The sequence below is a fragment of the Corylus avellana genome, chromosome 5 (assembly GCF_965113065.1).
Source record: "Corylus avellana chromosome 5, dhCorAvel1.hap1.2, whole genome shotgun sequence".
In the NCBI taxonomy this organism is placed as follows: Eukaryota; Viridiplantae; Streptophyta; class Magnoliopsida; order Fagales; family Betulaceae; genus Corylus; species Corylus avellana.
Window position 1 is genome coordinate 21368167 of NC_142494.1, and position 26671 is coordinate 21394837.

Below are 26671 nucleotides of genomic sequence, written 5' to 3' on the forward strand. Positions count from 1 at the left end.
CCTTAGCAAAATTTGGTACGTGTGGTCCACTCATTCCCCATATCTCAACGAATAATGCTGATATTGGTGGGGACAGTGGGGTCGCTTCAACCAGGAAGGCAACTTCACTGGCGTGCCAGTAACCATCCCGATGATGTCTAGCTGACTGCCTCGTTGAATTTTGGCCGGATCACCAAGACTGACCAAGGCAAATATATAATTGAACATATTAAGGAAGAGAATTTCGACATAACCAAAACAAATCGCCGTAATAGATTGTACAATATATAAGAGAATCATATACAAGAAAAAGATCGAAAAGAGAAAAGAAAAGAAAAGAAAGAGGATAATCCTTTAGCATACAAAATGTCTCTCTTCAAACAGATTGAAGTACATATACCTCACGTAAACGATTTGAATCATGCTATTTGCATAAAATCTTGTATCAGGCAACACAAACAGTTGTTATTTTATTTTATTTTTTTATGCTAAATCAAACTATATATATATATATATAATTCGATCTTCTGGATGCAATCTGTGTTCAGAGTAATGTTGCGTACGAATTTCTTATCTCATTTTTATAGTATTTGGTTGATATGGTCGTCTTCCTCAGTACTTTTTTAATCAGTCTTTATTTAAAAATAATAATTTAAAGATGGATATACACAGCCGAAAATAGTCAACGTCGTAGGAATAAATCATCATCATGAGGGATGAAACTATGAAAGAGTGGGATTGTTGTTAGCATACAAGATTGCTTCTCTTGCATTTATTAGAGCCCAGATCGAGAACAACTCCTTGTCTCAAAAAATATCGTCTCTACCTCAAAAAATTAAAAAAAAAATCGTCTCACTCCATGGAGATCCATATCCACTCTGTCATCAGGCACCCACTTAATTAGTGTACAGAAATGTCGAGAACCAATTATAGAAATAGAAAATTAGAAAATTTAGTCAAGGGGCCGGCCTGATAATACAGGCTGAGACGTACACATGACCTAATTAATGAGCATCGTGTTGTTTTGGATATGCCATTCTCTGTCAAAAGATGTAGTAATTAAGCCGACAATATAGCTGATTAAAAAAATAAAAGAGCAAATAACATATATAGCTAAATTTGATCAGAATTAACTTTCTTAATTCTTCTGGTTTTCTTCCCTTGGGACTGAAGAAATGGCTTTTAAATTGATTCAACTTTGAAATCGTGGCTTCTTGATTTGGTTATGGGACAGTCCTAAGTTGTCTCAGCATTATTGTTACTATATTTCAAATAATGTTAAAAACTTTATATATATATATATATATATATATATATATATATCGACCAACTGTTAAATCAATCATTGTTAAATTGTTTTTTTTAAAAAAAAGAGAAAAAATTCAATGGTAAATTGAGAGTACTAACAAATGTAGTATTTAGCATTACTCATATTTTTCTTATATTTGGAGCATATATTAATTAATGTTATAAACAATATTTTTATTCTACAACGTACTATTCCACAATGTTGATATGACAGTTTTAATCAACCCTTAGATCAATCTTTGTTAAAAAAAAAAAAAATTCAAAGGTTAATTATGACTACCATACGAGTATTGTGAAATAATTATAATATAAAAATATAGTTTATAATATCACTCTTGCATCTTGATATTTTATAGAATTCGTAATGGATGAGTCACTTTCCTCTCAATTAATGGAAAAGAAACAAAATTGTTTAAATAGAAATCTACCCAAAAGAGATAATAATTGAAAATACAAGATGAAGATAAAAATGGAACAACAACACCTATCTTCCAAGTTCCTATCCAATTACTCGAAGATATATAGCTCCTGATCGAGGTCGTCTCTTATATATTGACTACTGCAACTAAAAGATAAATAAAAAACATTGATCATGACAAACAAGATCTAGTAACTTATAACTGGTGCTCATGCAACGTACGTGTGCATCTCGACCCCTTTTTGAGGCAGAATTCTACTTGCAAGTTGCATAACATAAATATCTTTTTTGTTTTTTTTAAGAAACTTCTAGTAATTTTAAGAATTCATTTCTTTTTAATAATTGATAATATTATAAATTACTATCAAGTTATCATCAAGAACCCAGTTTTCCTAACATTTAAAAAAAAAAAAAAAAAGATAAGATTGATGTTTGTCTCTTTGTAATTATTGTGAGAATGGTCTACAACCATCTTTTTCATGTGCCCCACGTGATTAAAATGGTTAACACTTTCTGTGAACACAGTTTTCTTGTTTTTAATAATCAATTGTAGAAAGTTTTTTTTGTATCCTCGATTGTCATTTGTCACATCTTGAATTATTTAAATATTTTATTTTAACGAGAGGAAATTAAAGTGCCTATAAAGATTTATATAAAAAACAAACACACACACACCAAAAAAAAAAAAAAAGGAAGATAAAAGACCGCCTCGGAAACTTTCCCCAACGTACGATTGAATCAAGAATTCACGAGCATATGATGTTGTTAAAGAATAATTAGATAGACGAATTAAGTTGAGTAGATATTTAATTAGTTGGACTAAATATCATATTATTTAGCACTGAGAAGATATTTAGATAATTTTTGTCCTTTTAAAATACTCCGTACATTCAAGTTCAACTATCTAATTATTTAATTTTTTTTTTCTTTATTCTTAATTACTTTACTTTTTATTCCAACCGTCATGTTTTGAAACGGCTACATTTCTCCAACTGTCATATTATTTTGACGGTTATACATAAACGAAGTGCCAAACTGATGCAGTCATTATGTGGTGTACCTATTGTTGGATAATGCAAAGAGATATTATGGGATATTTTGGCATTTTAATCGGAATAGTTTCTTTAAAAGAGTCATTTAGATTCTTAATATATAGCCCCAATGTTTTACTAATTAGAATTATAGATATGAAAAATATCATATTAAGATGAGTAATGCTAGAAATACATTTTAATAAGAGCTGGTTTAAAAGTTGATTAGAACATCCACACTAGTTAGGGGTGTGTGAACATATCCGCACCATATTTTTACTAACTATATCCGTACGGTTATTGCGGTTATTATCTATTTTTTTCGCATATTAGGTATCAGGCTATTTGTGCTTATTTTCGTCTTTTTGATCTTCTTTGAGTCTTCACTAAGGTCAATTTTAAACGATTTTAAAAATAATTTAAATTGATTTTTAGTATTTTGGACTTGTTTTAATTTTTTTTTAAGCATGAATGTTTTGAAAATATATTGATTTCATATTACTTTTGAAAATAATGTAAATATAACCTATATCTAATCCAAAACAACGTTATTTTGGTACTAAACACCAAAACGACACCTTGTTTTGGTGAATTTATTATATCTATTTGCATATGTGAATAGTGAATGACAAATAGTTGTGGATAGCAGATGCGGTCAATTAATATATGCATGCATGTCAGCATTCAACATATTTTAACATTTACAAATAATCACCTATCAATATTCAATAACTTAAGTCACCAATCTGCATAACTTATCATGCATACTAAAAAATATATGAGATAGGACTTTAGGGAAATGCTATTCATGTTCATAAACCATGTGAGGTGGTGCATGTGTCAAATTACCAAGAAAAAAAGAACGTGTCTAAAAGGAGTTTTCTATTATATTTTACTACTCCCTGTTTTGCTCTAAATTTAGAATCATTTACTGTATACCAATTACCAAGTAAATTCAGGATGATCACTTAATTCCTTAATTTCGGAAATGACACAATGCCTTGACATATTTAATTTTGGATACCTATGCAAAACAAAGGTGAGAGAAGGATGCCAAGAGTTAAGAGACTTCAACTTGGTGCATACAATTTTTAGTTCATCAAAGTAGATTGAACTTGAATTTAAGGTAACATGGGGACATGTGACATGTCTTGAGTAAACATTAGTCTAAGTCAAATATTCGTTTGTGATCTAAGGCAAACAAGGTGAGATGTATCTTGACTTAATCATTCTAAATCAATTATTTAATTGTGATTTAAGGCCAAAAAAATATGCTTAGGCTCCTTGGAAATCCTTGCGCGCAAAGCTCAAGGGAAGGAATGGTAGGTGTAAACTGTAAAGGCTACTAATACTGTAGAGATGTGGGATTTTCAAACTGATCATCACTTTATTTTTGTCGATAATTTGATAGATTTAAGGCATCCCATTACGTAGTAAACTGTACGTTTTTTTGGTTGTTTTAAATGTCAAATTCTTCAATCCTTTGTCAGGTTCAAAAGCAGGCGGATCTAGCTTTTGTTTATATATATATTTTGAGTAGCCAGATCTAGCTCTGAGAATAATGCATAATATATATATTGGATATATTTCTATTATTATATACTGACCCCATGTGTAGTTGTCAAAACTACGGATCGTATACTAACACTACCAACTACATTTTGTACACAATTTTATTTCTGAGTCACAATTAGACCAAAATAATGTTGATTTATTTATTTTTTATAATTTCTAATGTGATTATAATCACGGTTTAATTCTTCAACTAAAAGATAACGCTTAACTCCTGCATATTTCACTCATAAAAGCTGGTTTTTTTTTTTTTAATAAAAAAAGCCATTTAAAAATTTATATATGCATAATTAAAATTGTATTTTAAACAGTTTAATACTACAAAAATTCCTTGGTTTTGTGACTCATATATAATGACATTTTTAGGCCAAAAAAGTCATTAAATGGTTAGTGACGTTCAAATAGTGACTTTTTCCAAATGACAAAAAGTGCAAAGACTAGAAAATTGGCTAGTGTCGTTTGAACAGTGAAAAACAACACTATTTGGTGCCGGCCATTTTCATTTTTCAGGAAACCGTTTAAACAGTGCACGACACATTCGAAAAGTTACCATTTTACATTATTCAAACGTCATTACCCTTTAAAAAATTATAAAAAAAATAATAATTTTTACCAAAATAATATATATATATATATATATGTTTTGAAATAAAATTTAAATTTTTTTTTTAAAATGTAGTGACGTGTGGATAGTAACCTATGATGAATGCTCAAAGATTGCAACACATTAACATGTGATGTGGGGATTCATTGGTGGGGCCGAGAATAAGAATTATTGGTGAAAAGATGGTCCGGGATCGACTGAGAATGTTGGAATCGAAATGGTTTATGTTCATGAACACAGAAACATGCCACTGTCTTCCTTGTCATGCAAACATGGAGTGATCGAATTGAACTAATTATATTAATGTACGTCCAGAAAATTAAAAAAAACAAAAACATGCATTCTGTTATAGGACAATATCTGTCATCTGAAGGTGTCCTGTTCTTGATCACTTGCTACACCACGTGTACTCTTGAACAGTAGTTGCAATGGCTCAAACAAACCATTCCGATGAGTGCGCAGCCAGATCTAGCTTTTTTTTGAGCATAATGCATACATAGTATATATGCTGTTTGTTTGTTTTTTAGTTTATATATATATTTTTATTATTATATACGACGGGCCCCATGTGTAGCTGTGATCTACAAATGGCCGATGCCCATGCACAGTGGATCGTACTAACACTGTCGACTGCATTTTGTACACACATAGCCATGGTCCATGGAGTCACAATAAGACCAAAAAATTATTTATTATTTTACTTTTATATTAACTTCTAATGTGATTATAATCACTGTTTAATTCCTCTACTAAACAAAGACAAATGCTACACATTTTTTGCTTCCATAGTACTTTCTGATGTAGTTTCGAAAATCACCTTCAAAATTAAAGAGTAAATTGTCCATGAAAGTGTGAGGGTAAGAATGTGTGTAATCCATCTAAAATTTAATTTGATTTTTATTTGCACATTAGAGAGTACGCATTTGAAAGTGTAAGAGTGGGAGTGCGTCTAGCATTTCCTCTAAAAATTGACTTTTTGTCCGGGCCAATGTTAACATAAAATTTCTTTCCCTTACTTTTTTTTTTTAAAAAAATAAAAAATTAGGCTCGATTTATTTCAACGTTCCCTATTTTTAGATGTTTAGTATGATAAAAAATTCTGGTCAATCCGAAAACATTTTCGGTTTACTAGAAAAACCTTATTTAAGTTGTGTAAAATATTTATATATTTTTTTTCCATAATTGTTTTAAGAATTTGATCTTTTCCTTCTCACAAGTACTCTTTCTCACTATTTTCTGTACGAACCAATTAAATGCTGCAAAATGCTTTCAACTAAAATGATTTCTCTATAAATATTTTTCAACAGAAAAACATTTTACATCGAACAAAACCTTAAACCATAGTAGATTTCTACCTTCCCTTGAGGCTTAAACATTAAAACATGTTCATTTGCTTCAACGCTGAGCCAAGCTTTGCATTCATGAAGTGAGAAAACATAAGGAGTAGGTAGATGACTATAGATGGAGCAAGATTAGTCTTGGCCCTGCTTAAGCATATAACATATTGGTATATAGCATACCCATGCATGCATGATGTGCATCATCAGATGGTACGTTGACATGAAAGTTGAAAGATCGATAAGGAAGAGGGCCAATCTTATTTGTTGATATTCATAAATCAAGAGGGCAGGTGCCTGTCCTTCACTAGTCCCCACATCTTGTGTCTTCTCCATCACATTCGAGCAATTATTCACTGAACTATTACAATGGTGCATGCCTACCAAAACCAGTAAACAAACACTCATTTAGGTGCATCAAACTGTCAAAAAAGAAGAAGAAGAGAGATAATTATAGCCAAAAGAGCATGATATGACACTCTGCCTTGTGAAATGATCAGCTATATTGCCTAATTGACATCACTCTTTGGATGTTTTCATTTTTTATTTTCCTTGGCGGGGCAAAAATGTACGTAGACAGGCCAGCTATATATGGTGGACTATTAGAGTGAACTTTGTGAAATTCATGATATAGAAATTCATGATATATATGGTCCCATAGTTTTGGCATGTGCAATTAGCTAGGTTGTTTTGGCATATACATGCATGATCTGTCCCTTTGTTTATATCACCTATTAATTGTCCTTGAATGTCCGTGATCAAGTGGCGGTGGTTTAGTGGTATCAAGGAAATTTTCATGAGGTTCAGGCATGCACTAGGGCGTGGTTCGAATCTCTGTAATGGAGAATCATTCACACAAACCTGATTAGTATTAGGCTATTAGCTGCCTTGCAAATTTACTGATATCCTTGTGGGACTAGGTTAGGCTATAGCTCAATTGGTCTTGAGGAAGTGCATGCAGTTCCAGTTGTCTAGGTCCCCTCTTGAGCAATTTTCAGCTAGTAGGTAGTAACACTCAAGTAGAGTAGTCACAATTAGTCATTCCCTTCTACCCTTTTAATTAAGGGAAAAAAAAATCTGAATTTGAATAAAAAAATAGGGGATTTGGGTATGGGTTGCAAACAAACCTTATGTCTCGATTTCAAAAGTTGGAGAAAGATATTGGGGTAGTATTCAACAAATATAAATTGTTGGAATGAGGTGTATATATGGATTTAGTGATAGTTAGCAACCTATTAATATGTCCATTTGAACTAATTACAAAGAGAAATGCTGTTTTTTCATGTCTCCTCTATTTCTCTCTTTTTTTTTTCTTTTTTTTTTTTCTTTTTTTTCAAATTCACCATTAAATTTGTAAAACTCCTGTCTATTTCTTTTTCTTTTTTTTTTTCTTTTCCAATCCACTATTAAATTTGTAATTACGAGAATTTTATAAGGTCTTGGTACAAACCAAACTCTCTATGCCCTCTAATAAGAGAGGTTGACATGAAACATTTGCTTTTACGATTCTAAGCTTACGTATTAGAGCTTGTTTGGGATTGCATTTGAAAAATATAGATTTTAAGTCAGAAAGAACTTTTGGGAAAAAGCTTCATTTTTAAGTTTTTGTCAAAAGTGTGTTTTGACAATTTTTAGGCTTTTTTAGACCCTTAAAAACGCTTTTAATTTTTATTACCAAACGAGTATTTTTTTCTTCAAACCGGCTTTTTGAGTGTTAAAAGCACATTTAGGCTCCTCAAATACAATCTCAAACAAGCCCTTAATCTCTTATTAGAAAGCACAAAGAACTTAATTTGTGCTAATAAGAACTTATAGAAGTTATTTCCAGGTCCTACGTATCCAATGATAAGATAAATAAAAAATGGATGAAAAATAAAATAGTAACATGTCTCGATCACAAGCCGAGCATGTGCTCGAGCAGTGATCCCCAAACAAAAGACCAACAAATTTTTGAGATAATAAAAATTTAAAATCTTCTCTCTTTACAAAGCTTATAATAGCATAATTGTCTTGTCATACACAATAAAATAGCTTATAATAACATTCTGTACTAGGACAATAATTGAAGGTGTCCTGTTCTTCCCTTTCTATGCACCGCGTGTGTACTCTTGAAGGGTAGTTGCAAGGAATCGCAGCTAAGACCAAACCATTGTTCTCAGAATCCAAGGAAGATGATGTGAAAACTTTAGACTAATACCAGAAGACGATGTTATTTATCGAAAGGGTTTAAATTTAATTTTTAAGTTTTAGATGTGAAAAAAAGTAAAATTAAATCTAAACATTTTGATTAAAAAAAAGAAAAAACTACAACACATGGTTTGAAAATGCTAGAGGGCAAAACGTTATTAGTTGTTAAAGGAAAAAAATGCGGGTGAAAAATAACCACTTGTATTCGCTATCCATATATGTAAAAACAGATGCAAATATAAAAAATCAATATCTATAAATGAGGATGCAGATGGCGATTTTAAGAAGTTATCCACATCCACATCCGTATTCATTTTTTTTTTTTTTTTTTGACATGTCCGCACAAAAAAGGGAGAGGGATTCGAACTAGTGACTTCCACTTCATTAGGCATGGTCCCAACCGATTGAGCTATCTCTTGAAGACTTTTTTGCGATTTACATGATGCTAAATATTAAATAATAGGAAAAACTTCACTTTGGCCCCCTGAACTTCCACTCGATTTTACAAACCCCCTAAACTTCTAAATCTCTCATTTTGGACCCTTGAACTTTTAATTACTATTAATTAGAACCCTTATGTTAATTTTAGCAATTAAAAATACAAAAAAAGACCAAAATGTCTTGGATTTTTTTTTTAAAAAATAAAAAAACGTTTTGAAAGTTGAAATTTTATACAAAATTCAGGGGTATAAAAGTTATGTAACATTTAAAATTTGACGAAGGGGTCCACATTGAGAGTAATTGAAAGTTCATGGGTCCAAAATGAGAGATTTGAAAGTTCAGAAAAAATTTGTAAAATCGAATGGAAGCTTAGGGGGTCAAAGTGAAGTTTCTCCTAAATAATATATGGGATGAAAATATAATAGTGTTCAACTATAAATAAAGTCTATATATATATATATATACATATATATATAATAATAGAAGCAAGAATTTGTAAATTACAAAAAGTTTACTATCTCAATTGCAGATAACGGATAATATTAACATTAACCGCAGAAATGTAGATAGTAATCACATAATGCTAGTATAGATATCAAAAACTATTATCCAAATTTTGCAAATGCCAATGCGAATATTCCTATTATTTGCATCCGCATTTTCACCCATAGTTCTAATCAAGTCATACTGATGAGTATTATGGGCCAAATAATTTGGACTCAGGTTGGTTTGTTTTGGACATCTAATTTGTAACCTGTCTACGTAATGCATAAGATTCTCTTTTGTCAAACTTGTCATTAAATTTTGATTAGTTTTTTTATTTGCAAAAGTGACTGTTCATGCTAATAACGAATAAAGAGTTTTTACAAAACCACAATTTTCAAAAAAAAAAAGAAAAGAAAAAGAAAAAAGAAAATATTTCAAACAATTATGATGGATATATAATCAACAACTCTAATTCAAACCAACAACAGAAACCAACGATCTGGATAGCAAAAGGGATCTTGTGTGCTTGAAATTAATAACCAAGATAATCTTATGAACATGGAAATATTTATATCTAAAAGAATTAACAAATGATTAAGCATTCTTTACATACTCCAAAAGGAGATGCACTGACAAAAATAAAATAAATAAATAAATAAAACTGAAAGGAAATGGGGAAGGGAGAAATGAATTATTAGTAAACTCATATATGAGGGCATCCTCTCAGAGCAAGCTAAAAAGATAATTCGATGATGCCAACCATGGGAAGATAAGATATAGATAGAGCCAGGAATATACACAATTCACGACAAGAAGCTTTTGAGCAGCAGACGCAACTATGGACCGACAAATACGTCTGTCTTCTGGGAAAACTAAGCTCCAAAACCAAAACAAAACATGTAGGCTGTCTTTATTGTATATGTATGTCAGATTATTTCCTATGGCTTTATATTCAGTTATAGAGCACTTGACTTTTTCCATGTCACCAATGACTTGAGAAATTCCATCACCTGCATACAAGATCAAACCATCGTTAATTACATCAACATTATACGAAGACAGTGAGATAAAAATGACATTCTAAGAGCTTGTTTTTTTTGAGATTGCATTAAGGATCTTAAAAAGTGTTTTTAGTATGTAAAAATTCAGAAAAAATATTTTGACCACTCCCAAAGAAAAGAAAAACTTGTACCTCTGATGGGTCCTTCACAGAGTAGACTGCATTGCTTTTCTTGGGCACAGAAGACACTAAAATGCCGTAACCTCGATGCCCCTCTGTCACGACCTATCACAAATTCAATTTGATTAATCAGATGATTGAGAAACTCCCACGATTACTAAATTTATAATAAGCTAGAAATTACCTTAAATGCATCTTCGTCTGTCTGGTCATCTCCAACATAGATTGGGAGCACGTCGTCACAGTTACTCAACCCTAAAGCAATTTTTTTCATAGTTAGATGGAGTGGATGAGAATTTAAAGATCTGTGTAGAAGTATTAACTACTCGATAGAATTCATATCTGTATCCAAAATAACTAACCAAGTGATTCCAGTAAAAATGTGACAGCTTTCCCCTTATCCCAATTGATCATAGGACGGACCTCTAAAACCTAAAAACGACGGAAAGTTGAATACAGATTAAAGGAATAAGCCCACATAGCAGCATAGCAGAAAATATTCAATAACAAAAATAGAAATATTGATCAGGTTGAATGTTGGCTCTAAAGAATACCTTGCGTCCATGAGTCAATTGCAAACACGGGTAGTCTTTCAGTACATCGTGGACACGTTGTGCTACTGTAGTCCAATGCTGGATATATAAATTCAAATCAAGAGCCAAGAAAAGAGTGCATAAGTAAACCAGAAAAGATGTTCCTCTAATTGGATGAACAATACAAGTAACTGAACAATATATCCAAGCCTTGGCTGCTAAGTGAAAAGCCACACCTTCTCATCTACGTTACGGTAATGTACAGAGACGCAGAACTTATTATTTTCAACATTTACTCCTATAATATCTTTGGTGCGTTCAACAAGGGATCTCAAAACCTGCGCAAACATGAAAAAGTTAGAATGCTATGACAGTGAAAGATCGGAACTTGCTTTCTAGCTTACACACCTCATTGATCATAGGTAAAAATTCACCAGCAGGCTGGAACAAATTAACTTCCTTGCCCTATAATCACAAAAGGGATACAAAATTACTTAAATATGCATCTTTATGAGAGAGAAAGAGATGTCACACACGAAATTTATTAGCCATTTAGCCCCTTACCTGCTCATCCACTGATCTAACACAATTTGTGTGGTCATCAGAAATAGATTGTCTGACAGGGCCCATGATGTCCATTCCATGACTACCCGCATAATAGAGTTCCGTAAGTCCGACAAACTCATATACCTGAATGAGTAGGAGTGTAGGACAAGCAATTGCCAAAATCAATAATGACCAAGGATATTTGAATGCAAATAAATAGACATTTTGCTAAGGAAGTTATTATTAGGACAAACTACGTAAAAAGAAACCAACCAATTACCTTGTCACGGCTTCTCCCACTAATTATTGCTGTTGGGAAGTATTTTGCGACCATTTTTACAACAGCACGCATCTACAAAGGTTACAGAGCCAGAATGACCAAACAATGGAAGAAAGAAGAAAGAAAAAAAAAAATCTCACTTTAAAATTAAAAAATTACACGTTGAAAATGAAGGGGGGGGGGGGGGGGGGTTGGGTGGGAACCCTCTTACAGCATCAGACATGAAGGCACAGTCAGGATTATCTACAATTGGTGAAAGGGTCCCATCATAGTCCAAAAACAATGCTATTCTCTTTCCCTTGGCATGGTTGGTAATTTCCTCAAAAGATGCAATAGCTGATGGATACTTAACCTGGGAAATTAAAATAGAAAGATGCAGAGAACAGTATAAACAACTAGTCCAGAAATTCTTGAAAGGAATGAACCAAAAGAAAAAAAAATAGCCACAGGGAGCAAAAATACCTTCCAGGCATTGTATACAACATCAGCATCATATGATGCATACTCATTGTTGACAGCCTTGGTTATCTTCATAGGAGGAGGAGATGAAGATTTCATGGCATCCAGCCAACCGCTTGAGCGAACATCATCAAGTATTCCAGTCTTCTTCCTAGGGATTGTCAGCAAAAGACATGGAGAGAAAGCTGCTCGCGGAGATGAATAAGGCAACAGACTGGAATGCACGCCTAGTATTGCCTTGTTCATGGGTGGAGGATCAGTGAGAACAGGAGAAGTATGACTTGACTTGAGGTCCATCGGATCCAGTCTTGTAGCACAACTTATAATTCAAAAACTATGTAAACTCTTACAGCAGAGTAATCAAAACCGATGCAAAGCAACAGATCAATCTCAGATATCTTCTTCACCCAACCCTTTTATCAATAAAAAACCAGCTCTTCAGTGCCTTCTTGTCACTACTACTTGGGAAGCAGTCCATCAAACGCAGGGCTCCTGAAATCTTTAAAATAAAAAAAAAATTAAAAAAAAAAAAGCGTAAATTACAAAAGTAATTGCATATGCAATCTCAGATTGCTTAAACAGAGCAAAAATAAACCCCCCGCACCTTATCTTGTCCATAGCAATCATGTGATTTAGGTGACAAACTGTTATCTGCAAAAACAGATGCGAGATAAATAAAAATGACTTAGCATCAGGAAAAATCCCCATCCTTTTATGTGATGACAGAACAGCTAAGAATTGTGGTGTTTATAAAAACAAAGAGCTATAGACATTGATGCCACAGTGCATTAATTGTACCTATATAAAAAAATTAAATAGATGCCTTACCTAACACTTGCCAGATATCAATTCATCAAGAAAAGTTAAAGAGATGGACCAGAAAAAGGAAATGATTTAATAGTAACTGGTGTTGCCAATGCATAACCATAAATTTGGTAGGGAAATCGAGCTATGCAAATGAGAACATCAATCTAAAACATAACCAAATCAAAATTTGTACTAAAGAAAGCCAAAAACAACTCAGGATATTTATGCTTACTTTGTGTGATAATGTCCAAACATGCGTTAATTTGGTAGGGAAAAAAGAAGAGACGTAAATATTTCCCCTTTATGTGACCTCTCACACTCTACCCTTACTTTCACCGTTTCATCTTCCACAAGTGAAGTTAACTCTAGAGAAAAGGGCTTCAATATAAGTTTTTATTTATTTTTTATCAAGTCCTCTGTTTTTCAAAGCAGTTTGAAATGGGAAATTTTTAGTGGCTACTAGAATTAGTAATAAACATAAATAGCAACTGTGTGGTAATCTTCAGTAATGATATTTCATTAAAAAATAGTGGCACTGGTTTTCAGTTTTTCCTTCAAATTTCCCATATTCAAATATTATTCTGCTAAAATCATTCCAACCTCAACCCTGGGTTGAATATTGTGCCAATTACCAAAAAAACAACAAATAGTAGTTATGCAAAGCTAAAAACTAGCACCTGATTGTTTGCGCAGGCTTGAAATTAACTAAGGTTCAAAATAAAGCACTGTTTCAAACTGTGAATATGTTACACCGACAATCAATGGGTTGGAAACGGCTTAGTTGAACACTACGATGATGATAGCGGTGTTGATAATGGTCCCAATAAAAAGGATGTTTGCTAGGATGTAGACCTTACTAAAATGATTTTGACAAATAATGAAGCCGAGCAAACTTCATCACAGCATGCATCATAGATTTCAAAAGTAATACTTCAATGGTCACAATCACAATTTATTTCAAACTCAATTTGCAGAAACTCAGAAGTTAATGGCCTAGCTTATTGGTAATATCATAAAGAAGTCCAAAGCTATAGAGGAAAGAAAGTTAAATATGGAAGAAAGCAAAGAGGACTCGAACATGCATATCTTTCACTGTGGAGATAAGAGGTGTTGGAAAGCCAAACTATAAATAAGTAAATAACCAATGTTATACAGAAAAATAAAACATGAAATACAAATTGATGCTACAAAATTTACGATTGTCAATATATAGCAAATAGAATCTAAATAGTATGAAGTGAAAGGGAATTGATTTGGTAAAAAAAAAATATATATATATATATGGGCGAAAGGTGGTTGTGTACAATAAAAGGATCTTCTACCCCACATAGTGGAGAGGAAACAATATCATATGCAACCACATATTATGGGCCTACAATGAAGCATGGGAATCATTAAACATATGGACCCAGCAGATAAAAATTCTGCAGTGACATAAACCAATATAGATGGCAAAAGAAATTAAAAAATAAAAATAAAAATAAAAAATAATCAAGAATCACCATGCTTTTGTTGCATATTCACTGTGAGCACCAAAAATCTTCCACAAATCAAAAATATATAATTGTTCCAACCATGTGCTATGATCAACCTCTATTGTCACTTTCTTGGCATGACAAGATAAGTAAAGCATATTTAAGGTGAAGATTACCCCATGGGAAAGTACTATGTCAAAAATATGACTGAGGATTTGTTTCTTTTCTTTTATTTTATCTTCATCTGTTTTTTTATTTTTTATTTCTTTTTTTCTTTCACTCTGGCTCAGAACGCGATTTCAACTAGAATAGACATGATATATACATCCATTGAGGAACAGTGGTTGCAAAAAAGTTGAACGAAAAATCAAAGACGAAAACAAAGAGACATATCACATCAACTTGGTCAAAAACAGCTACAAGGCAGACAAATTAGAATCAATGTCGGTAGAATCGGAGCCGCGGTTCGGAAAAAACTGAACTAACCAACCATTCAACAAGGCGATTAAAGAAGAATAACACCCATATGTGTATATCATATAGATTCCTACTAATATATATATATAGACGGAAAAGAATCAAAACCGAAATGGAAACCCAAAATAAGAAAGAACCCAATTGATAAGGTTGGGCCTAATTCAAAGTTGAATTCCCATAGAATCCAAATACTCTGATCATATAAAAAATGTTGGACAAAATAATGATAATTAACTAAGAAAATCTAAAAAATTCAAAAGTTCCGGCAGACACGCAGTCGATTTAAAAGACGACATTTTCCCAAACAGCGTGGGAAACTAAATAGCACCATTCAAATAAAGACAATGAAAAAAAGAAAAAGGCAAAGCATAAACGTACCTAAGTCTGAGGTGGTAGCTCCAATCAAGAACCAGGAAAGCTCCAATCAAGAACCAGTAACAGGAAAGCTCCAATCAAGAACCAGTAACAGGAAAGCTCCAACGAATAACCCAAGAACGTGAACCGAATCTTTGAAAATGCAGGTTGTATAATTGAAAGACCTTCAAAAAAAAAAAAAAAGATACACAAAACCCATATCAATACCAACGACTAACAATATGAACAAAAAGACGAAATGCTCTGTCGTCAAACCCAGGAACTGAACCTGTTTGTTATGAAAATTTAGTCTTCTTGCATGAGGACTTTTCTCGAGAGCCAAAGAGGAAGAAAATGGGCAATGGAAAATGGAAGAGAATCAGCTGTGGAAGAAAACAGTAGGATTCGCAGAGAACGAGAAACGAGAATCAAGCTCAAAATCGATGCGAAAAGCAATGAGAAAAAAGAAAATTAACCGTATAATAGGATTCGGGTATTTATAGAGGTTTTTGGGGTTTTCGTCAAACGTACTTCCTAAGAAACTCACGGCCGTTCTATTGGGAAGCACGCGCCCTTCCTACTCTCTTTTAGGATCGTCTGTATCACGCGCGGCTTTGCATTGGTAGGATTTTGCGCTTTTGGGAATAATTATGGATTGTCAAATTAAATATTTAAAAAATATAAATGAAACTTTTCTCCAATAAACTATCACCATTCTTTCGTCAAAATCAACGGTTTAATAGGATAGAAAACATGTGAAATATCTAAATTACCTTAAAGTGAAACAAATTTTCTTTTTACGTCTAATTTTGACACAAGGGCAAACCAAGTTAAAATTTAAAATTACAATATAAGTTGTAATATAAATTTAAATTTAAATATCATAGGGATGATAATTGATGGGAAATATTAGGTGTTTTTTTAATATTTTTTTAGTATTCTCTTAAGTATAATATAATTTTTAAAATTATCGTTAAATTTAAAATTAGTTTACCCTAAAAGTATTTGACAATTTGAACTCAACGTATTTGATTTGATCTAATAAATTTTGAATTAAAAAAGAAAAAAAAAAAAAAAAGGTCCTGTAATTTTTATAATAATAAAAACGGCCTAACTTACTTGGGGCCTACGGAAAATCTTGGAAAGAGAGGGAGCAAGTGGGAAGTCGGCGGCCAAAGCGCGTAAAGACACGTGTGATCGACTCGGGGCTGACACGGGCACGTTTAGGATGGGGGGCCCGCCACGTAAGTGCTGGACGTGTGAGATTGTGTCGTCGTTGTCAAGAAGACAAGTGGGTGGATTGTGGGTCTGTGTGGCTCCTGTTTCTTTCTCCTCTCTTCCATGAATGTTTTTTTTTCTTTTTTTTTTCTGGGATCGAGCTACCTCTAACAAGTGGTGGTTGATGAAGGTAGTTATTTGATAACATAACGGACGGGAGGGCCCACCAGACCGACGACGGTGACGGTGACGGTGACGGGACCGTCGCCAAATTGACCTGCGCTTCTACGAAACGGTGGCCACGCAGGAGATGCAGATAAATGGTATTCCTACATTTGGTAATGGGGCCACGTAATATATTTGTGATTATTATTTTTTTGGCCCAAAATGAAAATAATAATAATAAAATTGTCATTTTAAGTTTTTCACGTTCTAGGAAAAATAAATGAGAGGGACGCGCGTGTCGGATTTGGCGGGGCCCAGCTGAGCTGGCGACAGGAACATGTTTGGTTCCTTTGTCAAAGATATTGACAGCAGAAACCAAAAGGAAAAGAGGAAAAGAAGTTAAAAAGAGAGAGAGAGAGGTGGGTGGTGGAGGGTGAGTTTAGTGAATGCCTAATCTCTCGGAACCCACAACGGAATCTTCCTATTCAACGCCGTAAAGAACGGTCAAAGTCAGGGTAAGACTTGATTAATATTTATTTAATTATTTATTTATATTGTATTTTCGTTTCCTCGGGCGGTGCTTTTCGTCACCCACTGTTTTCAACTTCTTCCATGCTTCCACGACCACAATCAACAGAGAATTATTCCTAAATACGGTATATTTTGTATGGGCTGAAAAAAAAAAAAAAAAAAACATTTACTTTTCCTTTGGGTTAGTGACAGCTCGTGGGGTGTTGGTTTGCTTCACGTGGCATGAGAAATGGACCGGTGGATGAGGATATGTATGGGTGAAAACAAAAAAAAAAAAGAGTTAATTTGGGTGAAAAAGTAGTGAATGATTATCCAATTCATATGATGTATAACAGTCAAAGTATTCCTGACATACTCTCCTCTTTTTTTTTTTTTTTATATGTCCGTAGAATTTAAACTAATGACATTTGCTTTATTAGGAATAGTTCAAACTGATTGAGCTACCTCTTGGAGACTGACCTGACCTACTAGTTTTATGTTACGTGTTAAACAATTTATACCAAAACTTTACTCATCTCATAACTACTTGATTTGGATAAATTGGTGAATCGTGTTGAATTTTGTTACATAGCATAACAAACACGAAATCAATGGAAATGGGGTATACATTATGAAAAAGGAGATGATGGTTACATCAAATATATAAAATAAAAAAGTTGGTACCAAGCTTGGAATTGTGCCAATAAGTTATAGTTTCCATGATTTTCATGTGACGTGCATATATTTTATTTTCCAAATTTAGAGTGCCAAATTGCTATTTTATTGTCAATGTTGCATCCAATTTATTAAATGTATCAACATCATCTTTAAACTACAAAAAAATATATTAATGTCCTTCTTAATAACAAAAATACCCTTAATTAAAAAAATTTAAAATAAATAATAAATAAAAACAATAACTTAGGAGTGGGGAGTACTGTTAGGGAGTCAAACAAATAAACCCAGAAAAATTTTTAAACTGACGTGACAGACCGTGAGTGGCAGACAAGAGAAAAGAATTGCATTTTTTAAAAAATTTAAAAACCCTTACCACATCAGTTTAAAATTTTTTCTGCATTCATTTGTTTAAGTCCCTAACACTTCTCCTTAGGTGTAGTGTAGCAACACCTAACACTTGGTGGTGGCGGCCTTTTTTTGTCTATTTATTAGGGTAATTAAAAATCTAATTTTTATACCCTATCGATCGATGTTATAAAAGACCAAGCCGCTTCAATTAAGTTTGAATGAATCCAAAAGAATAGGGGGGGCTATGTATAGCATTTTTAATGTTTGTATGATTTTCAAGTGATTGAGGTGTTGTCATGAGTGACTCAGAGAGGGTATGCCTCCAACAACCGAGCCAAACATTGAATTTTTAATTGGCTTTAATTAGCATCCCAACTAACAACGTTTTTCTCTCTTTCTTTCTTAATCAAATAGAAAACAGAAAAGGTAATACGCTTGACCTGGACATACTTGTTTATGCTTGCCACGTCAAAGGTTCCGAATCTTCCCAACATATAAAATGCATATGCCACTGAGGCAATGACGCAGCAGCTTCTGAAATATTAAGAAAATAAGTATTGCAGTGTCATCTAGAATAAAGAAATTATTATAGAGAAGTTACACTTTTCATTGGGCATATTTTATGCCCTATAGTGAGTCATTGACTGACTAAATAGTAAATATTCAAGGTATTGACCAGTATAAGGAGGAATAGTATAGCCTCAACCATGTATTAACTCAAGTAATATAGCTTAGTCAGGCTGGGACCCAAGTATTTCAGTTTTCCCACTTAAGATAGAAGCTGTTCCTTGTAAACTAAGTATAAAAATATAGGAGAAAATATAATTTAGCCTCCAAACTACTAGTTATTTTTATTTTAGTCTTTTAATATTTAAAAAGTAATAAAGTAGTCCTTCAAACTACCAATCAATTATAATTTGGCCACTTTATTAGTCATTATTGTCAAATAGGATGAAAAATTCAATATGATGTCGTTTTGGCAAGGTTAAGTTACTAAAATGCCATTTTGAAAAAAAAAAATCAATTTTATGAAAGACTTTCCAAAACAACGTTGTTTTGGTTTTTTTTTTTTAAAAAAAAAAAAACTTAAAAATTTAATTAAAAAAAAATTGACATTAATTAAAAAAATAAAACAAGGCCTCCCATGGGGGTGGTCGGGCGGCCACACCCAGGCCATAGGGGTGGCTGGGCCGCCACCCGGCAAGCCACCCCTAGGCTATGGGGATGGCTCGCTGGCCACCCCATGGTGGCCGCCCAACCACGCCCATAGGATTGAATTTGTAACCATCTCCACCATATAGTCTCCTAAAAGCAACAAAATCCATCCATGTTAGACAACACTGCTTCTTCTGTTGCTCCATCTTCCTCCTCTGATGCATTTGCTTCCCTAGAAAATGGCCTCACTAACAAAAGAAAAAGAAGACTGGCAGGTACACCAGGTAACAAAACTACATATATATCTCCTTCTTCAGTTTCAATTTTTTTTTCTTTCTTTTACTAATTTTCTTAATTGTTTTTATGTAAATCCAGAAGCTGAGGTGATGTCTTTCTCTCTCCCAAGACCTTGTTGGAATCCGACCGCTATGTGTGTGAGATCTGCAACCAAGGGTTCCAAAGAGACCAGAATTTGCAGATGCATAGGCCATGGAAATTGCTTAAGAGGGAGACGCAGGAAGTGAGGAAGAGGGTTTTTGTATGCCCAGAACCAAGTTTTTGGTTGCACCACGACCCATGCATGCCACGCCCTTGGCAACCTTGTCGGCATCAAAAAGAATTTTAGAAGGAAGCAGAGCAATCACAAGCAGTGGGTGTGTGAGAAATGCTCCAAGGGATACGTCGTTCAATCCGATTACAAAGCCCACCTCAAAACCTGCGGCACCAGAGGCCACCCTCATGGCCTGTGGGGTGGCCGCCCAGCCACCCCATGGGTGGGCTTTTTTTGTTTTTTTAATTAATGTCAATTCGTTTTTTAATTAATTTTTTATGTTTTTTTTTTTTTTTTCAAGTAAAACGACGTCGTTTTGAGGGGCATTTTTTTAAAAATTAAAAAAAAAAAAATTCTTAAAAGGGTATTTTAGTAACTTAACCTTGCCAAAACAACATCGTATTAAATTTTTCATTCTATTTGACGATAATAACTAACGAAATAGCCAAATTACAACTAGTTAGTAGTAATATGTGTTTTAGATGAGGAGAAGAGAAGCTGGTGAACATAGAAAAATCCCCCACTTCAATTTAATTATCTAGGTTTTCAATTTCGACATTAGGTTATTTATTTTTACCCAAATTGACGGTCAACTTCGTGCGGTGCAGCGGAATCCGTATATGGTAGTATGGTACAAGGGAGCTGTTTTTCTTTGACCTTTTCATCCTCCAGCTCAGGGGGGAACCACGTTGGGCCTTGGGGGCCCAAGGTGGTCCATCAAGAAAAAATAAAATTTCTATAAAATTTAATTTTTGACCCTTCCAAATTATTTTTTTAGAATTTTACCCTCCAAACACAAATCTTTAGTTCCGCCCCTGCTCCAGCTAGACGGCTGCGATGCGGTGTTAGGCGCAAAATGGGCCGACTTTCTAGGAATGAAGCTCGCTATTTGGAGATATTGTGGGCCTATGAGGACATTTTCTCTGAGCCCAAAGAACAGCCACCTAACAGGCCACATAACCACACAAAAAATCCCATTGTTGGCAGGGGCTGGGCCTGTTAATGAAAGGCCCTACAACATGATGGGCCCTGAAGGCCTGTGTTGAGTATCGGGCCTTGAATTAAATTACAGCAAAGGACAAATTTCCCATATCAGAGATGAACAAGCGTTTGGACAAGTTTCATGGGGCCTAGATCTTTTCTAAGGGATCCCCATGTCAGAAAAAAAAGAAAAAAGAAAAAAAAGGTAACTTATTGTGAATGCTCCAAATCGAACTAGCTTTCCATTAATTAATTATTATTATTTTTAAGCAAAGGGGGAAAGGGGAAAGAATTACAAAAGAGAGTCTTTCCCACTTTTAATCCGGATGGAGTAGAGAAAATGGGAACAAGCGAGAATGCTTCCAAATACATTGTGGGAAGCGGCCCATTTAGCAACCGAGTGTGCTCTCCAATTAATACTTCTTGATACTTTTGACGCAGTCCAACTAGCAAACCGCAACAGATGCAAACGAATATCATCAATCACAAGGGCACATAACCAATAAGAAAAGAGATGGTCTTTATTGATGGTCAGGATGTAGAGTTGAAAATCCCTTTCAAGAAGAATAGAGGAACAACTAATTAATTAGCTATGATGTAGTTATAATCACTTTCAACCTTATAAGGTGAGGTGAGGGACAATTGTTGGATTTTTTTAGTTTGCTTTGAATCATTCCAACAAACATGTAAATAATTCATTTCGATAATTGATTGATGCTCAATCTTAACTCGCCAATCATTTACTAATTTTGAGATATTTTATTTATTTATTATTATTTCCTTGAGAAATGCTAAGGGGTACCAAGTTTCTTACAAAGATAAGGGTATGAAGATGACGTTTAACTTATTTATTGAAAATGATCAAAACAATTAATAAAGAAAAATGATACGAGTACCAATGAATAAGCTTCACATCATCTTGGCATCCACCTCTTGGAAAAAGATTTGAAATCCCTAGTATTTCTTTATATCCTTATCTAAAGTGAATGTTTTAAAACGTCGTTTGACTTTTGCCTGCGTTTATTTTGTGTTCACGAAGAGGCATGTTTCTGTAATTAAAAAACAAAAAATAAGAAAAATGAAAGGAAAAAATATTAATAATTGTATACCTCACACCAAACATCTATCCCACGCTTATGTGCCAAAAGTCATCCTAATCAACTTCGCTGATCATGCTTCTCAAAGTCTAAAAGGAATATTGTCGATTGTAAACTTCCAAAGAAAGCCCTTTCATTGGAAAAAAGTTATTTACTCAACCCCATTTTTACGCAATTTTGTGTATATATATAATTGAAATTATCACTTTCTTTTCCAGATGTTCTGGTTCTTGTGAACATATTTAGAAGATGCATCCACTTGAAATTGCGCTCATAGCCTTTGCTTCTGTGGTAGCCGCGTTGATAGTATTGAACTGTCTTGGCCAAGGGAGCCGGGAAAAGAAACAGACTTCAGAGCCCAACGCTATGCCAAGTGCAACCACTTCTTCAGTTCATCAACGAGCTTATCGTGACGTGGAAAAAGGTCGAACTGCCAAGAGCAGTGCAACCAAAGATGGTGAGATGGTTGTCTTTGCAGGAGTAGCCGGTACAAGTGGCTGTGGTGGTGGTTGTGGTGGTGGTGGTGGTGGTTGTGGGGGCTGTGGAGGTTAATGAATTGAAACCTTATGAATTTGGCTTTTTGGGATCTTTATATATGTTGTTATCTATGTATGATGTATCCTTAGTCTAATTGCTTGTGTGGTTTTGTTTTGCTTTTGAATCAAATACTTTTCAAGTTGCTTAGTGCTGGTGTATTGAAAACAGGAAGTTTCGGAATTAGTGGCTTGTACTGTAACTCTCACCTTTATTTTAGAGAATTTCATAATCAATTTAATAACTCCTACCAAGTACACAATTTTGTGAGACTCTCTATGTCCATATTATTAAAATGGGTCATAAAATTATTAATTTGGTAAAGGTCCACTAATTCTATAAATAATAGACCAATTTGCACCATCATTCTCTATATGGTTAGTTGTGGAGTCTCCTCCTTCCTCCTCGCCCCCACCATTACCATTGCCTGGAACCTCCAATGCCATAAAACATTTTCGAAACTATGGAGTATGGGCTTTTGATATTACTGATTTTGTCTTGTTGCGTGGAAATTTCCAATGCCACAAAACACCGAATGATAGAAGAAACAATTTTTTTTTTTTTTTTTGTTCCGGAAAATATTTTCTAAATTCTAAGCGCCGGAAAAACAGTTTGTAGAGAAAGGGGGAATGCTCCTCAACCTTGCTCATATATATTATTGTGGTAAATATCCATATTCATTCAAGTGGCAGCTCTTACCATTTTCTCTCAGACAAAATGCCCGGAGTTAAACTGCATTAACCCCCTGAGTGGCCATCTACTTGAAAATTTTAGGACTAGGATTATCTCCAGTTCATTATGGACGGGGAAAATATTAAGTTCATGGCTAGGATTTCATCTCAAAAATTGTATAATCACAAATGAGACACATAGCCAATCTGAAAAGAGATAATCTTTTTTGATAACAAGGATGCAGAACTGAGAATCTCCTTCAAAGAGAATAGAGGAACAACTAATTAATTAGCTACGATGTAGTTATAATCATTTTCAACCTTAGGAGGTGAGGTGAGGCACAATTGTTGGATTTTTTTAGTTTGCTTTGAATCATTCCAACAAACATGTAAATAATTCATTTCGATAATTGATTGATGCTCAATCGCCAATCATTTACTAATTTTGAGATATTTTATTTATTTATCCGCATCATAAATGACAAGCGGAATATAGAAATCGACTTTCTAAGAGTGAAGTGGAGATATTGTGGGCCTATGAGGACAGTTTCTCTGAACCCAAAGAACAACCACCTAACAGGCCACATAACCACACAAAAAATCCCATTGTTGGCAGGGGCTGGGCCTGTTAATGAAAGGCCCTGCAACATGATGGGCCCGGGAGACCAGTGTTGAGTATCGGGCATCGAATTAAAATACAGCAAAGGATAAATTTCCCATATCGGAGATGAACAAGCTTTTGGACAAGTTTCATGGGGCCTAGATCTTTTCTAAAGGATCCCCATGTCAAAAAAAAAAAGAAAAAAAAAGAAAAGGTAACTTATTGTGATTATGTGAATGCTCCAAATCGAACTAGCTTTCCATTATTATTATTATTATTATTATTATTATTATTTTAATTTTTTCTAAGCAAAGGGGGAAAGGGGAAAAGACTACATAGGAGAGTCTCTCCCACTTTTAATTCAGATGGAGGAGAGAAAATAAGAACAAGCGGGAATGCTTCTAAACACATTGTGGAAAGCGGCCCATTTAGCAACCGAGTGTGCTCTCCAGTTAGCACTTCTTGATACTTTTGACGCAGTCCAACTAGCAAACTGCAGCAGATGCAAATGAATATCAGCAATCACAGGGGCACATAGCCAATAAGAAAAGAGATGATCTTTATTGATGGTAAAGATGCAGAACTGAGAATTCCCTTCAAGGAGAATAAAGGAACAACTAATTAATTAGCTACGATGTAGTTATAATCATTTTCAGCCTTATGAGGTGAGGTGAGGCACAATTGTTGGATTTTTTTAGTTTGCTTCGAATCATTCCAACAAACGTGTAAATAATTCATTTCGATAATTGATTGATGCTCTATCTTAACTCGCCAATCATTTACTAATTTTAAAATTTTTTATTTATTTATTATTAGGAAAAATTTCATTAAGGACCCCCAAACTTCCACCCGTTTTGAAATAACCCTCATAAACTTCAAAATCTCTCAATTTAGTCCTCTGAACTTTCAATTGCTCTCAATTTAGACCTCTCTGTCAGATTTTAAACGTCACATGACGTTTATACCCCTGACTTTTGTATAAAATTTCAACTTCTAAAACGTTTTTTTATTTTTAAAAAAATAAAAATTAGGGATATTTTAGTCCTTTTTTTTATTTTTAACGGCTAAAATTAACGGAATGGTCTAAATTGAGAGCAATTGAAAGTTCAGGGGATTAAATTGAGAGATTTTGAAATTCAAGGAAAGTATTTCAAAACGGGTAAAAATTTGAGGGTCTTTAGTGAAGTTTCTCCTCATTATTATTTTCTTGAGAAATGCTAAGGAGTACCGAGTTTTTTACAAAGAAAAGGATATTAGGATGACGTTTTACGTAGGCTGTAGGCTTGCGCAAGTTTATTTATTTATTATTATTTTTTTATGTGCAGTCTGCTTGCGCGTGAGTTGAAGACCGAAGTTGAAGGAAGAAAAAAATAATAATAATAGAAGAAATAGTTGTAGACAGTGGAAGGGTTAGTTTTAAGGTAGAAAAAAAATATATTAAAGAGAATAGAAAGACATTAGATTCTAGAAGGTGAGGAGAACTAAGACAAAAAGATGACGATAGGCGTTAGAATTTATCTTCTAGAAGGGTGAGTTAGTGGAATTTGAAGGAAGAAAAAAAATAAATGAAGAGAGTAAATGTAAGCATTAAATTCTAGAAGGTAGAACGTGTGAAGTGAAATTTTAAGGAAGAAAAAAATAAATAAATAGAGGAGTAGGCGTGAGGAGGTGAAAAGATTTTTTTTTTTTTTTTTTTTTAAATTCTGGTGAGAAAGTTTAGAATATAATTTAAACTAAAATAGAAGTACTAAAATTAATTAGTGTGGGAGGAAGTTTAGAAGACAATTTAGAAGATAACTTTTTTTTTTTTTTTTTTGGTGTGTGTTCAATCATTTCTTTTTCTAATTCATTATTTGTTTTTATTGGTTTACAGCATTCAGCTAGAACTTATTGTGTTTGGTTTGTTTTCAAAAAATCCCTCAAGATACCTCTGATTTACTAAAAGGTACTCATTTTTCTTAGACATTATTAATTGTACTCAAGTTTATTTCGTAAGTAGTAAGTAGTTCGTATTATTATGTGTTTGTGATAGTTAGATAATATTTTAAATGGTTACTTTGTTTGTTGAAGTTCTTGTTTAGCTTTTTGTTGTTGCTGCTCATGTGTATGGCAAACTAAACACTTTTGTATTGGGAATGGAAGTTTTTTTTTTTTTTTTTTTTTTTTCATATAGTGCCGACATATTATATTTTTAATATATCAATTTGAACACGAACTTTTATAGATATTTTGTTGTAATGCATATATTGTGTGAATTACCAAATTTTTAGGGTGGAAAAAAATTTTAGGACGCCAAAAAATTTTAGCGTCACCCCCAATATAAATTCTCTGGCTCCGCCACTGAAAACAATTAATAAAGAAAAATGATACGGGTACCAATGAATAAGCTCCACATCATCTTGGTATCCATCTCATGGTAAAAGATTTGGAACTCCTAACATTTCTTTATATCCTTATCTAAAATGAATGTTTTAAGATGTCGTTTAACTTTTGCCTATGTTTATTTTGTGTTCACGAATAGGCATGTTTCTGTCATTGAAAACCAAAAAATAAGGAAAATGAAAGGAACAAATATTAATAATTGTACACCTCACACCAAACATCTATCCAAGCTTATGTGCCAAAAGTCATCCTAATCAACTTCGCTCATGCTTCTCAAAGTCTAACAGGAATATTGTCGATTGTAAAT

General features: G+C 33.6%; 1 protein-coding gene and 1 pseudogene across 1 annotated transcript; one reads left to right on the forward strand and one right to left on the reverse strand.

The window, feature by feature from the left end:
• Window positions 1-9897: 9897 nt before the first annotated feature.
• Window positions 9898-15918, reverse strand: LOC132180874 (trehalose-phosphate phosphatase A). The gene is made up of 14 exons (XM_059593857.2): window positions 15764-15918; window positions 15499-15659; window positions 12966-13012; window positions 12365-12860; window positions 12114-12254; window positions 11903-11974; window positions 11641-11766; window positions 11485-11541; window positions 11313-11414; window positions 11098-11175; window positions 10906-10975; window positions 10728-10798; window positions 10556-10648; window positions 9898-10373 (listed from the first exon to the last, which is right to left on the reverse strand). The coding sequence occupies exons 4-14, from the start codon at window positions 12656-12658 to the stop codon at window positions 10320-10322; spliced, it is 1158 nt and encodes a 385-aa protein (XP_059449840.1). The 5' UTR covers window positions 12659-12860; window positions 12966-13012; window positions 15499-15659; window positions 15764-15918; the 3' UTR covers window positions 9898-10319.
• A 3755-nt stretch (window positions 15919-19673) lies between these two features.
• Window positions 19674-22728, forward strand: LOC132183371 (zinc finger protein GAI-ASSOCIATED FACTOR 1-like; annotated as a pseudogene).
• Window positions 22729-26671: the final 3943 nt, after the last annotated feature.

What these genes read in the sequence shown, in the direction of transcription:
- LOC132180874 (XM_059593857.2), bottom strand. Translation starts at nt 12,658, where the DNA reads ATGGACCTCAAGTCAAGTCATACTTCTCCTGTTCTCACTGATCCTCCA. An exon ending in GTGCCTTCATGTCTGATGCT is followed by an intron (nt 11,975 to 12,113) that starts GTAAGAGGGTTC and finishes TAACCTTTGTAG; the next exon opens with ATGCGTGCTGTTGTAAAAAT. An exon ending in CTGTGAAGGACCCATCAGAG is followed by an intron (nt 10,374 to 10,555) that starts GTACAAGTTTTT and finishes TCTTGTATGCAG; the next exon opens with GTGATGGAATTTCTCAAGTC.